The sequence below is a fragment of the Alosa sapidissima genome, chromosome 4 (assembly GCF_018492685.1).
Source record: "Alosa sapidissima isolate fAloSap1 chromosome 4, fAloSap1.pri, whole genome shotgun sequence".
NCBI lineage: Eukaryota > Metazoa > Chordata > Actinopteri > Clupeiformes > Clupeidae > Alosa > Alosa sapidissima.
In genome coordinates this window covers 28,794,813-28,809,834 of record NC_055960.1, presented here as the reverse complement: position 1 = coordinate 28,809,834, position 15,022 = coordinate 28,794,813, and the positions used below count along the sequence as shown (strand labels likewise).

Genomic DNA, 15,022 nt, shown 5'->3' with positions numbered 1-15,022 from the left:
GTTCTGTAGTTGCTGTGTTAGCTTGCTGTATTCAGCATGCCACAACACAACACACACACCGAATTGCACCAATATCTAATTATGGGTGAGCTCTTGTTTGTACATGGAAGTGTTTTGATTCTAGATTCATATTTATTACAATGACTTTCATGTCCTCGAAATGTGTAAGGACACTGCAGCAGCAGGTATGGCAATAATAATATCAATATTCTTCTGATCGATCATTGCTTCTTGTATTTCCTTATTATGGATAATGGAATGAAAAGCATACATTAAAGTTATACACTCCCTTTTATGATATTGTCATTAGAGGCGGTTTCTGAGTGGATGCTAGGAGAGATGTTATTGAGATAGGTTGATTTGAAATATACTATATTTAAGCTTCTCAGTATGTCTGGAAATAGAACAGAATGATAGATGGATGAACATATGTAACTTGTAGGCCACTGCATTAGATATTCCATGTCCTGCTATCAGAGACATTTCTGCTGCTTTGTAGGCTGCCATGTGTTCCACTTAAATTGTTCCCATTCTGTTTCCCTCGTTCTCCGGAACCCTAAAGTTGTGTGTGACATGTGTGCAGGGGACATTTCTCCCTGATGCCCCTCGAGAAGAAAAAAAAAACTGAAGGAAATTAGTGCTTATTTAAAAATTGACTAATGATCAAGATATAATAAGCTTACTCTTCAAAGGGAGTGCAAAAGGTAGGGGTTTTGCATATCATGTTCTAAGTTTAACCAGGTAACGCTACAGCAAATATAATATAGCTACCTAGGCTAATATAACTGGTTTTCGGGGAGCCATCATTCTCCCAACTATGGACAATAGACGGCAGCTAGTTAACAAGGTAGCTATGCTACATAGCCAGTCAGTTAGCAGGACTCTAGAGCTGCATCGATACATCGTACGCAGCTTGCAAACAGCTTATGTCGACTGGCTGATGATTTTTGGCAGAACGTTTCCCTTTATTATTACATAGTGTTTATTTCCTACGGATAGTCCTGCTTTTCGTCTGCTAACACGACGCTAGTGAGTGATGACATTAGCGATATGCACAATGTAACGTTAAGCTAACGTGTGTTATGTAAAAGACCGAGTCTTTTAATTCCGGATGCAACGTTAACATTAATTTTACGTTCAGCAGTTATGTTAACGTGACACCACTGGCCCATTATATATTGCATCCAATTAAAATAAATGAAAAAGGTTACTGATTTTAATTTTTTTGTTTACCGAAAAGATAATGTATTTCTTTGCCTCGTCCAAGCAGTAACGTTAAGTTAGCCTATCACCTGAGGTCTAATTCATTTGCGCTAACTGGTGATTAACGTTCCATAAAGCCAGTTATGAAACAGCTTTACATTACTGTAAACGTGTTCACGATCATTAGCTTATATTTCCCAATTGTCCCTACTCTTTTATATCACTGTAAATATTCTAGTCAATAATGCATCAGACAGATGACAAATGTAATCATAATAGTCGAACGGTTTAGTTTGTTAAATAAGCATTATGGATGGAAAAATCAGGCAGTTTCATATTTCTTCAGTTGGGTTACCAATTTAATGTAATATACTTTAGATACTTAGCTGCATCCATGATCTCGAGAAAATACTTGAATGCCAAGAATAGGACGCAGGTGACATGTATACTAACTCTGATAAACCACTTTCTCTCTACGTCTACTGTCCCTCTGCTTCTCTGTTTTGTGAAATACCTCATATTTCATGAGGTGAGGCATATGTATATTTCATGAGTTGTTGTGCAGGAATTAGTAAATATTTAATGATGGACATTCTTTTATTATAAACTCCCATCCACCACTCCGTCTGTGTACAACAGCAATCACTATTTGGTTAGAACTTTAGGAACGAAGTGGTGTAGACTGCACTTTAGATGCACTAAATATATGCATGAGTCTACCTTTAGCAAGGGGCCCTAGTTGTTTGGACCACTATCCTAGATGGCAGGCAGAAACCCTGTCCCTGTCAGCAAAAACAGAAAACTATAAAACTCTGAGAAATTCAGAAAGATGAATCTGTTGGATGAAAACAATACATTTGGTCTCTATATAAAATCCTTATAACAATTTTTTGTCTTTGTTAAATCTTGTCTGGTCCTCATATCCTAACTGAGATGAAGGAGTAAGAGGAGATCCCTTATTCTGCCTGCACGGCTACTTTTTAGTATCATACCTAGCAATGTAGTGAAAGTGATAGCAGGATTGACACATAGGGACTCTTGGAGCACAGGTGATAGAGATGCCGATTCTATGAGTAGTTAAATAAGTAAACCCACCCAGACCCTCTCCTACTGTCCCTTTGGAGAAGATGAGTTACTTTGCTACTCATGAAGAACACATCCTCCTCACCGGGTTACATTGACTTTTGTATGCTGGTCCAGTGGTGGGTCCAGTTTTGTCTGACTGACCTGTTCTCTGCAGTGCAGGTTAACCATGGGACGATGCACAGGTAATGCTCTGTGAGCTCCGCGGAACGCCATGTCTGAAGAGGCAATCTCAGGCAGCGACCTGGAGCCTGGCCTCAACAGCGAAGAGGAAGATATGGAGGAAGAAGAAGAGGAGGAGGATGAAGAGGGGGAGGAGGAAGAGGATATGAATAATGATGAGGAAGATGAGAATGATGGGGACGATGAGGAAGATTCAGCTGGTAAGTGGAGAGTGACATGCAGAACATAAATAAGACAAGACAGACAGACTTCGTTGGACAAATGTCGTTGTCTAAAAGTCTGTTATAAGTCTGTTGTAATGCTTTTCTTAATAAGCAGTCACCAGTTCTCTCCCTGACTTGCCCACTGTGTCTGTGTGTGCTCATCTCTTCTGTAGAGCGGCCTGGCAGTGCCAAAGTTGAAGATGACCACGCTGGGCAGAGGGACGCCCTGGACACCCCTCCACCTACCTCACCCTACAGGGGCTCCCCCTCCAGCGCTCCCGGTCAGTCCCCGTCTCGGCCGTCTTCCAGGGCGGCGTCCCAGCCCTCGTCACAGTCCACGTCGCGGCCCTCCTCTCGCCAGGCGTCCCGCCCGCCCTCGGCCTCGAGCTCCCAGGCCCCCTCCAGCCCAGAGAGCCGCTCAGGCACCCCGGTGCCCGGTGGCACCAAGAAGAGAGCTTCCAAGCCTGTGCACATGAGACGCAACATCAGGTAACACACACCACGCGTTTAAAACATGATGCGTTTACCTGGTGGTTAGTGAGGGGAAAAGTTGAACAAGGTATTTTGACCTAGTCATGGACAAATTACTGTACTTTCTAACTTCAAGCCATGGAATCATTGATTACAGTAATCTTTTTTTTTGCCAAGATTACTGAATGTTTTATGAATTTTACATTCTCTTATACTGTAAGCAATTCTATGTGATTCCTAACCCGTAGCACTTTGTGTCACATTCAGTGAATATCTTCTCATGATTGCTAGCTATACATTCCACTGTAAAAATAAGCGTCAGGGTTATTCACCATTATCACCCGGAGAGAAGAAATACTCTTTTATGATTGGCTGGTGGGGTGGCTATTTTTTCTGAATAACGGGACACCTATGAAGTAGATCTGGTAATCCGCTGCGCGTTGCGGAGTTCTTTGGCTTTCGCCCTCGTCCATTAATTCCATATAACAGGACACCTTGGCGGCCGTTATCCCTTACGTATATCCCTCTCGTGTTTCCCAGGTCCGGCATCATTATGTTTCTCCTTAGCGTTCATCATTGATCTCACAGTGGCATATCATAACAACAGTGGAAGCACAGTACACCACTAATTTAATTGCTTCTCCTCTTCACTGTGTATCAGAAATCAATAGTGAGTTTGTATACTTCACACCCTTCCTCCCTGTGTCTGTGCTGCCAGGAAGCTGCTGAAGGAGCACCAGCTGGAGGCTGTGACGCAGGCCGCTCAGCAGGAGGAGCTAGAGAGGCGGCGGCGCCTGGAGCAGCAGAGGAAGGACTTCCCCATGGCGGCAGCGCCCTCCGAGCCCCCCAGTGAGCCTCACCTCAACACACACGGCCATGCAGCCTCCACCTCAACACACAGTCACATAGTGAGCCTCTCCTCCACCTAAACGGAGTCATACAGTCAACCTCCCTTCCACCCTCACCAGCACCTAAACACATACATGTAGTTACAGACCCTCCACCTAAACACATAGTTACAGACCCTCCACCTAAACACATAGTTACAGACCCTCCACCTAAACGCATAGTCACAGACCCACGCTCTCCCACTCTACCCTCCCCAAAGCGGCGCAGTGTCTTGTTTATGGCGTTCATGACTCATTCATTCTCAGGTCCTCTTTTGAAACAACGGTCTAAGAACCACCAACTGACTTTCACCACAAATGTAGCAAGCATAAGCCTGTTCTCTAACTTACTGACTTTCACTGGATTGATTAGGATAAAGCACAGGGTGAGGCAAGCATTGCATTGAGATTTAAAGTTGACATTGTTTGCTTTATGGTGAGGCTTAAAGTCTTGTGCATGTGGCTGTTAGGCCAGAGTGATGTAGAAAGCCAGACCTGTGTGTAATTGGCATTAGTCCATATGCTCACCGAAGTGGTAGAGTTTCCTTTGTTAATATTAAGTGCTATAATCCTCTCTTATTATGTTTTTGTCATACACTAAATAGATGTGAAGTCTATGTCCACATCTGAAGACACGAATGAAAACATTTTGAATGTGTATTCATATTCAGGACAAGAAAAAATCTATATTTGAAAACATCTTTAAATCCACTCTACATGTGAAACAGGTTAGAATTGCACCAGGCCAGCCTTGTTGTTTTTTGACCAGCCTGAAAAGAGAAGGTGTTATGGTTTAGATAGAGATGGTTTAGATAAAGGCGAACTGTGTCATGCTTTGGAACAGGCACAAACACAGACACGTCACCTTAGCGCAGACTCCACCATCACACCCTTGGTTTCGTTACTCTCCCATGAGCCTCTTGGGTAACCTCGTTTTTCCTGTCCTTCTGCCCCCTCCAGATGACAGTGTGTCTCAGAACAGTGAAGCCCCAAGACCAGCGTCTGCCGCCCGAGGGGAGGTCATCTGTCTGGACAGCAGTGGAGATGAGGGCGAAGTGCCACCTCCGGCACCATCTCTGCCTCCGCCTCTCCCCATTCTCCTCCCCAAGCCTAGAGATGGTGAGATGAGGGCATCTTTATGACGCATACACGTTAATTCACCTTAAAGTATGCCTCCTTTCAAAGTCATACTCTTAACAGGCAAGGAGCCCAGAGTCACAGATGTTCATATATATATATATAGTCATGCACAGTTCATTTGTGAAATGAAAAAGGCTAAGTGTCTGATAAGTTCTATTAAAGTCATGGCATGTATATATCCTCATTGTACGTGTTACAATTTTGCAAGCTTGTAAAAATGCTGTTGCAAGGAATCTGTGTGGCAGTGCGAGAATGCAGCTGTGGATGTCTGGTCAGTTACGAAACAAGAACCTTTTGGAAACATTTGGTGAAAGCTATTTTTTGACAGCACTTGAGGTTCCTCCACTAACGGATACCTCATGGCTTAAAAGGCACAGGAACGTCACAATCTATTTCTCCTTTTCCCTCCGAACCCTCTGGGATATATGTGGTGTCTCCGCAGACGTGATTGAGTTGAGCTCAGGCGACGATGACGCCCTGCAGATCAGCAGTGACTCGGATGACGAGGACAAGGATGACCGCTCGGGGACCCCAGGCGCGGACGAGAGCAGCGGTGCCCACGTGAACGACGCACACAACCAGCCCGACCCCCAGGGCCGCGTGCTGGTCAACATGAACCACCCGCCCGAGGAGGCGGACCTTTACCTGGCACCTCAGCTGGCGCGCGCTGTCAAACCCCACCAGGTATCCCACAACACACACACACACACACACACACACACACACACACACACACACACACACAGAGTAAGGCAGCTGTGGAACTCATAATTGCCTTCAGTGTTTTCTGTCAAACAAACACTGTGGGTTTTTTGTTTGGTTTCCTTTTTCATCTTGCTGACTTTTTTTCTTTCTCTTTTAATTATTTACTCCCTTTAATCATTCTCTCTCTCTCTCTCTCTCTCTCTCCTTATGTCCTGCGCTCTCCTCTCCTCTCCTCACCTCACCTCTCCACTCCCAGATTGGTGGGATCCGGTTTCTGTATGATAACCTGGTGGAGTCTCTGGAGCGCTACAAGGGCAGCAGTGGCTTCGGCTGCATCCTGGCGCATAGCATGGGCCTGGGCAAGACCCTGCAGGTCATCTCCTTCATCGACATCCTGCTGCGCCACACCGGAGCCCACACTGTGCTCGCCATCGTGCCTGTGAGTCAGCACACCCGTGTGTGTGTGGGTGAATGTGTTGCAGTGTGTTTTAATAGCCGTTTTAATGTAGTAATTGTGGTGAGTCATTTGGAATGTAATGGCATAGCATGGCAGGAATTCAAACGCTAGTCAGTTCCCTTAATAACAACATTTGACTGGGCCACCTCAGCAGTCTGTCTTGTTTACTTCATTTCTTAATTTCTGTCTGACATTTTCTCTTCTCCTTCCTCTCACTGGCATCCTCTCTCCTCCTGATCACTCTGCATGTCTGTCTATTCTTTCTTTACATCTCTCTTTCTTAATCCTTTTCTCCCTTGCGCTCTCTCTCTCTTCCTCTTCCACCTCCACCTCTTCACTGCAGGTGAACACACTACAGAACTGGATGGCAGAGTTTAACCTCTGGCTTCCGACTCCAGAGAGCCTGACCCCTGACAACGACGAAAGCTACATCGCCCCGCGCCCCTTCCGAGTACACATCCTCAATGACGAGCACAAGTATGCATCATCAAGCACTCACACGTGCACACACACAGTGTGAATACATTCCTGTTGTCCTTAATTACCTCCTTAATCACAACAAATAAAGAGAACCCCTGACTTGACACATTAAATGTAAGATTAAGGGGTTTCTCCCTCACATCTGGCATTTTAAGGTAAAATGAATGGCCTCTTAATATACATTCAGGAAAAAAGTTTTCAGGGGTAATTTAATGTAAATTTGAGTATATCACATAGCAACCATCCATTTAGAACTAGTAATGGCAATTTGTCCTGCAAGTTTAGAAATGAGTTGATAAGTGGTGAAAAGTTTGTTCTACAAACAAGACCGTTTTAGTGATTCAAATGTTTAGATTATAACAGCAAATGAACACAGCAATGGACTCCATGGCGTTCAGTTCACAGAAAACAATGCATGTAGGAGGTGGCGCGTCGGGTCTGTACCACCTCGAACGTGCATTACTTCCTGTGAACCGAATGCCATGTCGTCTATTATCCCTTACATATTTAAATTTATTTACAAAAAACAGGATGCATAAACATAACAAACCAACCAAGTCTAGCTATTTGGAGTAGAATTAATTTACCTGAAAACAAAGTGTAACACTTTCAACCGCAGAGTTAGTTGCAATATTCCTCTGTTGATTTCTTTTACTTACTTGATCACCAAATGCATGTAAAGCATGTTCAATTTAAATGAACAAAAACTATTTTTTATATTTTTGATGACTAATTGTATTCGCTCTTGTTCTCTAAGAACCACCGCTGCTCGGGCAAAGGTGGTGGAGGAATGGAGTCGTGACGGAGGTGTGTTGCTCATGGGCTACGAGATGTACCGCCTGCTGTCCCTCAAGAAGAGCTTTGTGACGGGACGCAAGAGGAAGTCCAAGAAGCCCACTGGGCCCGTCATCATTGACCTGGACGAAGAGGACCGGCAGCAGGAGCTGCTCAAAAGTAAGCACTTACTGAGGGACCAGTTCAAAGTGCTGTTCAAATTTGTTTTCCTCTCATCGCTTGTTGCCTTGACAGTTCAAATTATTGTAAATTTTTGCACAACGTTTTTGTTGCACAACGTTTTGCGTCGCCAGTAGTTATTTGGCTTGTAATCGCTGAATTACATTAACATTGAATGGTTTCTTTTAGCTAGTCAATTTTTCGTTTATAATATTGATCATGAATATCTGACTAGTATGAGTACTAGAAATGTAAGAATAAGATCCCAAGGTACTCTAATGTAAATATTTTGATTGTATGTCTTTGTTTATTCCACTATAATCATGGAACGTACTGTACTACTCTTGCAGTTACTTAGTCTTTAGACAGGGTTTATGTTATCTTAACTCTTACGTCTGGCGCTGCAGGCATTGAGAAGGCCCTGTCCCGGCCGGGGCCTGATGTGGTGATCTGCGATGAGGGCCACCGCATCAAGAACTGCCACGCCAGCACATCGCAGGCGCTGAAGAACATCCGTTCACGGCGGCGCGTGGTTCTGACAGGCTACCCGCTGCAGAACAACCTGACCGAGTACTGGTGCATGGTGGACTTTGTCCGGCCCGACTTCCTGGGCACGCGGCAGGAGTTCAGCAACATGTTTGAGCGGCCTATTCTGAACGGGCAGTGCATGGACAGCACGCCACAGGACGTCCGGCTCATGCGCTACCGCAGCCATGTGCTCCACAGCCTGTTGGAGGGCTTTGTGCAAAGGTGGGTGCTTGGCCTGGCTTGGCTTTTGTGATTATTGTCATTTCTGGAACTGATGGTTTGCCATCACTCGCATCTATCTAGTCATACTATTTTAAAGGAACCGTATGTAGTCCGGCCAGGATATTGTCATTTAAAAAGTGAAGTTGCAGCCCTCAACTGATGTTGATGTTGTGTTTTGTCATGTCATTCTGTGTTTTGGCCTGTTGCGCCACCCTCCACCTATCTACTAATCACAAAGTCAGTAGTGTTTCGGCATCCGGGTTGGCAACCTCGAGTCAGGGGGGAGGGGGAGGGGATACACCTCTCTACAGTAATTTGAAAGTGATTGCAGTACCAGTTTTGGCCACAATCTTACATATGGTTCCTTTAAATATGTTAATATTATATTTTGTATAATGGTATGACATTTCGTTATTATTGGTGGAAGCTCCAAATAGGCCCGTTGGGCTTTCTGCCTCTCTCTACAGTGCAACGCATTGCTTACTTTTAATCTTACTCGTCTAATGTATTCTACATTTGTGCAAATTTAATAAAACCTAAAACCTTCCACTTCGCCATTTTAATGACAGGGATAAGACACTGAGAATTGAATTTTGGTTTTGGAGTTGACAAAAGCACCACTCACCAGTTCTATTTTTGGTTTTGAATAAACATGGATGGCTGCTTAGAGGTCCATCCTCACAGGGCATCAGAACTGAAACAGTACCCGTGTAACAAATTCCCCTCAGCTGCCTTTGACATGAATTGCAATACTAGAAAGATTACACATGAATAATCATGTCCATATCCAAATCCGGAACACTAATGCCCACAGGCACATTCAAATCTGCATTCAAACTCCAACTCTCACTCAGCTACCAATGATACAAATATTTTTTTCTCCTGCTTTGTTCCCCAGCATCAAGTCAAGTATCTCAGCATATTCCCCTTTCTTGTCATTCAAAATCAACTAGTTCAGTGGTTCCCAAACTTTTAACAGGCATGTACTCCCTGAGACACCACCAATTGTTAACAAGTTTTTTTTTAAATTGTTTTATTAATATTTATTTTTATCAATTTTGTCGAGAATAGTGAATAGGATCATAAACATATTATATAAATCTCATCAATAGTCAACATATGATAGGCCTACAAATGTGCTGAATAAAATTATTTTTATCCTCTGAGAGTCTCTGTCTCCCCATCTCTATCACTGTCCATGTTAATGGTTTGGCTAGCATCAGACCTCTCGTCAAGAGTTAGGATATCTATGATAGTGTCTTGACCTGAAAAGCTTGTCCCGACAGCAGGTGACTCCTTTGAAGTTGTCGTTCTGGGTATGGCCTGAACCCGTTTCAGCCATTTATCCATCGATTGAAATAATTTTTTTGTCAAATAGACGCAACTGGGATGATTTCTGACAGGATTTTTTTTCCATTTGCGCACGATAAATAATATATATCTGTCGTCATGTCGTTATTATGACGCAGAGCTGTAATCAGCGCTGCAGCAGGCTGCAAAGATCATCATAAAAGCTCTACTTTTACCCTCTCTGTCTCCACTCTCGAATATTTTGTTAATGTGGAGAAAATACGTAGTGCAAATGCGGAAGTTAAGTTACCAACGTGGGATAGAGAAAACATTTGAAAAGGTATATGACTTAGATCTTTTTTCGCGTACCCCTGAAATCAGTCCACTTACCCCTGGGGGTACGCGTACCCCAGTTTGACAACCGATTTTATTTGCCCATACCAAATATCCGTTATGCTGACCTTTGACCTATGTCTTTGTGTGTGTTTGCGGTCCAGGCGAGGCCATGATGTGCTGAGGACCCAGCTGCCAGATAAAGAGGAGCATGTGATCCTGGTGCGCCTGGGCCCCCTGCAGAGGGCGCTCTACACGGAGTTCATGAGGCGCTTCAGGGACGCGGGCAACAGCGGCTGGCTGGGCCTCAACCCCCTAAAGGCCTTTTGCGTCTGCTGCAAGGTGAGCCCGGACTTAAGAATGTTACGGAAACTTCTGGTTCTTTTTTTTTTTTGTCCACGGAATGCTTGTTAGGCATATGGGAAATTCTGTTTTTTTCTTTTGGTCCACCGAATGCCAGTTATGGTTACATGATTTAGCAGACGCTTTTATCCAAAGCGACTTACAAATAAAACAATACAATAGTTAAAATTGTAAAAACGCAGTTAGGCATTTTGCCGAAACTTCTGGTCCTTTGTTTTGGTCCACGGAATGCCAGTTAGGCAATATGAAGTTCGCTGTATGAACTTGAGTAGTTGGACATTACTTTCAAAGTGTCCCACCAGAATGTTCCACATTTTCAAACTCAGTTTCCTTTTGCAGCAGTCATGCATTTTTTATGATTTCGCAAAACAAAGTGCCCCTGAGCTCCTTTGCTGCAGTTTTACCAACCTGGTCGTACTGCTGTTCTCTATCCGTAGATATGGAACCATCCAGATGTTTTGTATGAAGCTCTACAGAAGGAGAGCCTTGCTAATGAGCAGGACCTGGACTTGGATGACCTCACTTCCCCTGGTAACGCCCGCTGTGCTGCCCCTGGCATAAAGGGCAAGTCCGGTGACTCTGCCCAAGGCAAAGGGAACTTGCCCGTACTGGGTGTGAACCCTATACAGGAGAGGGCGAATCAGGTCGTCACCTATGAATGGGTAAGGCCCCCCCCCTCACTTGGACTGGTTGAGAAGGTGTTAAAGCTGACTGGGGGTCAGGTTAGCATTCACAGTTGTCAGAACATTCCAATTGCTCAACCAGTTCCAGAGTGTTCAGGAATATTATTATTGCCATTTGCTGTGCATTAAGCTCAAACAATGCCAATAAGTGCAGAAAGTGCAACATTGAAATGCAGTATTTCATACATGACAATGTTTTGTTATGCTATTGACATGGGTAATGTATATGAAAGACTTTACAAAGGTATACTGATTTACAACTACATGAAGACCTCATGAGAAAACATCACCGGTCACTAATCTTTTGTCTTTTGTACCTTGTAGGCAAAGGACATCATGACGCATTACCAGCCAGGTATTCTGGAAAACTCTGCAAAGATGGTGCTGCTCTTCCATTTGATTGACGAGTGTGTAAGCAGAGGAGACAAGATTCTGGTCTTCAGGTGAGACCATGGTTTCTGTGTAGTTTATGGGTTTGCTACTGTGTGACTTGACTTGACGAGATACTTTTGACTGTCATATAGCACTCACACACAAACAGTAGGCATGAACAAGGAGTGAGTGCAGTAGACTTTTTGATCCAATCCAAACTCATCTGGAGGTGCCAAATGTGCTGTTGGCTACAGCAAAATATTACATCACTAAGTAAAATTTATATGTCTAGGTTTAGGGCTTGTGTAACTTTCTTGTAAATGTACTGTGATGTTTAATATTGTGTACAGCGGCCATGTTTAATGTTTGGTATTGTGTTTGCATGTGGGCACCAGTCAGAGCTTGTCTACACTCACTGTCATTGAGGACTTCCTGTCTAAGAGACTGATGCCAGCGTCCAGAATTAGGCCTGACAGTTCCACTCAGAACTGGGTCCGCAATGTCAACTATTACCGTAAGTTTTCCCAGACCGGACTGCAAAGCAAATGACACTAATTATGATTCTCTGTTGGTTGCAATGCGATACGTTTTAGAGTATTTGGTAAGATGTGATAATGTTGCTCCCTACAGAAGAGTTATATTTATTCTGTCCTGAGGTTATGTTTGTATTCATTTCAAATATACACAGGAGAGGTGATGAGATCAGGGGGATTTGGCTACAGTGCAAAAGTGTGCTTGCTCAAGGGCAGTTCACCAAAAGCAACAGGCAGTGGAAGATCCATGGATTCCAACAGTACCTCATTTTTGAAAAACAGACATACGGAACAAAAGATCTGTGCATTAACGCAAGATCCAAAATGCTAAAACGCATGTTTGCTAAATGCAGTGCCCCTAAAGACACCAATTAACAGCAGAGCCTTAACATTACCATTATGACATACAACAACAAAAACAACAACAACAACAACAAAAACAACAAACCAAATGAGCAAACACAATATCACGAACAAAACAGCCTTAATGCGCAAAAGTAGGCTTTGCTACCCGTTGATGAAGGTTCTAAAGCCCTATTCGGATGGGATTAGTTTTATGTGGAGACGTGGGGTAAAGTAATTATCACCAGGGGTTTTAGTCCCGTCCCAATGCGCCATGTCAGTAGAAATTACGGCGACTTTTACCTTCTGTTAAAACGGTCCGGAAATAATACCTCGGTTAATATTAATCCCGTGCGTATACAACCCTCTGTAAAAATGTATGTAGATGTTCCACCATATCCTGTTCAAACATAGTTCTACGCGTTATTTTTTTTAGCATGGAGGAGCTTGAAGAAACACTTGGTAATAAATAATGCAAGGCAGGGTGATTACTTTGCCTAGTAAGGTAAAGTGTAGGCTACCAATGTAATCGACAAGGTGAATTTGTGATATATTTTTAGCTGTAGCCTATAGAATACCTAAATCTCACCACAAGCATTTTATTGTAGCCTATCAAGAGTTGTCCTTGATATTGAGCATATGACAAATAGACTTGAACTTGACATTGAACTAATGAGTAAACATTACTCAGGCCATGATGCATGTATGAATGCGATATCAGGAAGCAACGTAGATGACTGCAGCGTATAAGTAGAGTTACCCCTCCCACTTCTGGTAGAATACAGAAATGTCTTAATCCCGTGCGAATTGGTCATTTATAACTACAGAGGTCCTGTGGTAAGATTACTTTACCCCACGTCTCCACGTAAAACTAATCCCCTCTGAATAGGACTAAAGCAACGCTAGTAATCCAGTTGCCCAAAGAAAGAACCAAAGCAAGAGCAAACAACATCTACATCATCTACCATCTAGTAATGGGGTGGTGGTAGTGTAATGGCTGGGTAAGGAGCTGGGTTCTTATTTTCTGTTAGGACTGTGTGTGTGTGTGTGTGTGTGTGTGTGTGTGTGTGTGTGTGTGTGTGTGTAAGCATGCTCTCTTTTATTTTCTGTTAGGACTGGATGGAAGTGTGTGTGTGTAATGTAAATGTGGTAAGCATGCTCTCTCATTTTCTGTTAGGACTGGATGGAAGCACCTCCACTTCAGAGAGGGAGAGACTCATCAACCAGTTCAATGACCCAACAAACGACATGGCTTGGGTTTTCCTCCTCTCCACTAGGTAGTGTGCAGTGCGCAGCACACACACACACACACACACACACACACACACACACACACACACACACAAGTGAACACATCAGAATTTTATTGTAATGTTAGTTAGTTAGTCAAACATGGTCAACGCAGTGTACTGTAACATGGGCCCCATATGGTGTGTGTGTGTGTGTGTGTGTGACGTGTAGAGCGGGCTGTCTGGGAGTGAACCTAATTGGGGCGAACCGCGTGGTGGTCTTCGACGCTTCCTGGAACCCCTGCCACGACGCACAGGCTGTGTGCCGAGTGTATCGCTACGGGCAACACAAGCCTTGCCATATCTACCGTCTGGTGTGCGACTTCACCCTGGAAAAGAAGATATACGACCGACAGGTCTCCAAACAGGGCATGTCTGGTGAGCAACGAGCAGCGTGTAGCATCTGTGATGTGGTGTGGTGTGCTGTGGTGGTGTGTGTTTCTTTCCATGTGTGAGTTCATGTCTGGCATATCAAAAATTCTCATCACTGGACTATGTCTGTTATTGTGTGTGTGTGTGTGTGTGTGTGTGTGTGTGTGTGTGTGTGTGCCTGAATTTATCGGTGTGTGCCTGTGCGTGCCACAGACCGTGTAGTGGACGACCTGAACCCCGTGCTCAACTTCACCCGGCGCGAGGTGGAGTCTCTGCTCCATTTTGTGGAGGAGGAGCCTGACTCCACCCAGAGCATTCTTCAGCAGGAAGAAGACATGGAGACGGTCATCAGAGACACTTGTCTGCGCTTCCCACAGTACATCACCAAGGTACACGCACAGGCACAGGCACAACTACTTAAAGCACTCATACAGACTCTCAGGTGGGATCCGCCAGGTGCGCAACTGAATGCGGAGCGTTAAATATTTTGAAATGTACTCTAACTCTAACGTCTGGTGTAGCCAGTTCAGTTGATTACAGTGGAAGCTAATTGTTGCAGCATACGCTCCGTGAACGGAACGCTTCGGTTAGGTGGCTGGTGTAGCCTGCCTGTCAGAAAGGAGTCCAAATCCACTGGCATCCATCTTTGCCTCTGACCTCTGACCCCGTGTTCCTGTCGTCCCCTAGCCCCCCTTCCAGCATGAGTCCCTGCTGATGGACCGGAAGGACATGAAGCTGACCAAGGCGGAGAAGCGCGCGGCCAAGAAGAGTTACGAGGACGAGAAGCGTGCGTCCGTGGCCTACTCGCGGCCCTCCTACGCACACTACTACCCCACCAGCGGCCAGACCCTCAGCAACATCCCAGCCTTCAGTCAACACAACTGGTGCACACTCTCTCTCAAACATATATATATATATATATATATATA

General features: G+C 44.3%; 1 protein-coding gene across 5 annotated transcripts in view; it reads left to right on the top strand.

Annotated features, from left to right (window-relative positions):
* The first annotated feature begins 1 nt into the window (after position 1).
* The window catches only part of rad54l2 (RAD54 like 2), a 21,066-nt gene continuing 6,045 nt past the window's right edge, over positions 2 to 15,022 (top strand). For 2 of the 5 annotated variants that reach the window (XM_042088261.1, XM_042088257.1), the window contains exons 1-18: positions 93 to 185; positions 2,444 to 2,669; positions 2,846 to 3,161; positions 3,862 to 3,992; positions 4,991 to 5,149; positions 5,613 to 5,854; positions 6,132 to 6,314; positions 6,676 to 6,809; positions 7,570 to 7,766; positions 8,174 to 8,516; positions 10,304 to 10,481; positions 10,940 to 11,164; positions 11,510 to 11,628; positions 11,953 to 12,071; positions 13,610 to 13,709; positions 13,894 to 14,099; positions 14,307 to 14,482; positions 14,781 to 14,977. In XM_042088261.1, coding sequence (XP_041944195.1) covers positions 2,501 to 2,669; positions 2,846 to 3,161; positions 3,862 to 3,992; positions 4,991 to 5,149; positions 5,613 to 5,854; positions 6,132 to 6,314; positions 6,676 to 6,809; positions 7,570 to 7,766; positions 8,174 to 8,516; positions 10,304 to 10,481; positions 10,940 to 11,164; positions 11,510 to 11,628; positions 11,953 to 12,071; positions 13,610 to 13,709; positions 13,894 to 14,099; positions 14,307 to 14,482; positions 14,781 to 14,977 — 3,194 coding nt within the window. In that variant the 5' untranslated portion in view covers positions 93 to 185; positions 2,444 to 2,500. The other 3 variants (XM_042088259.1, XM_042088258.1, XM_042088260.1) reach the window with 3 other exon arrangements.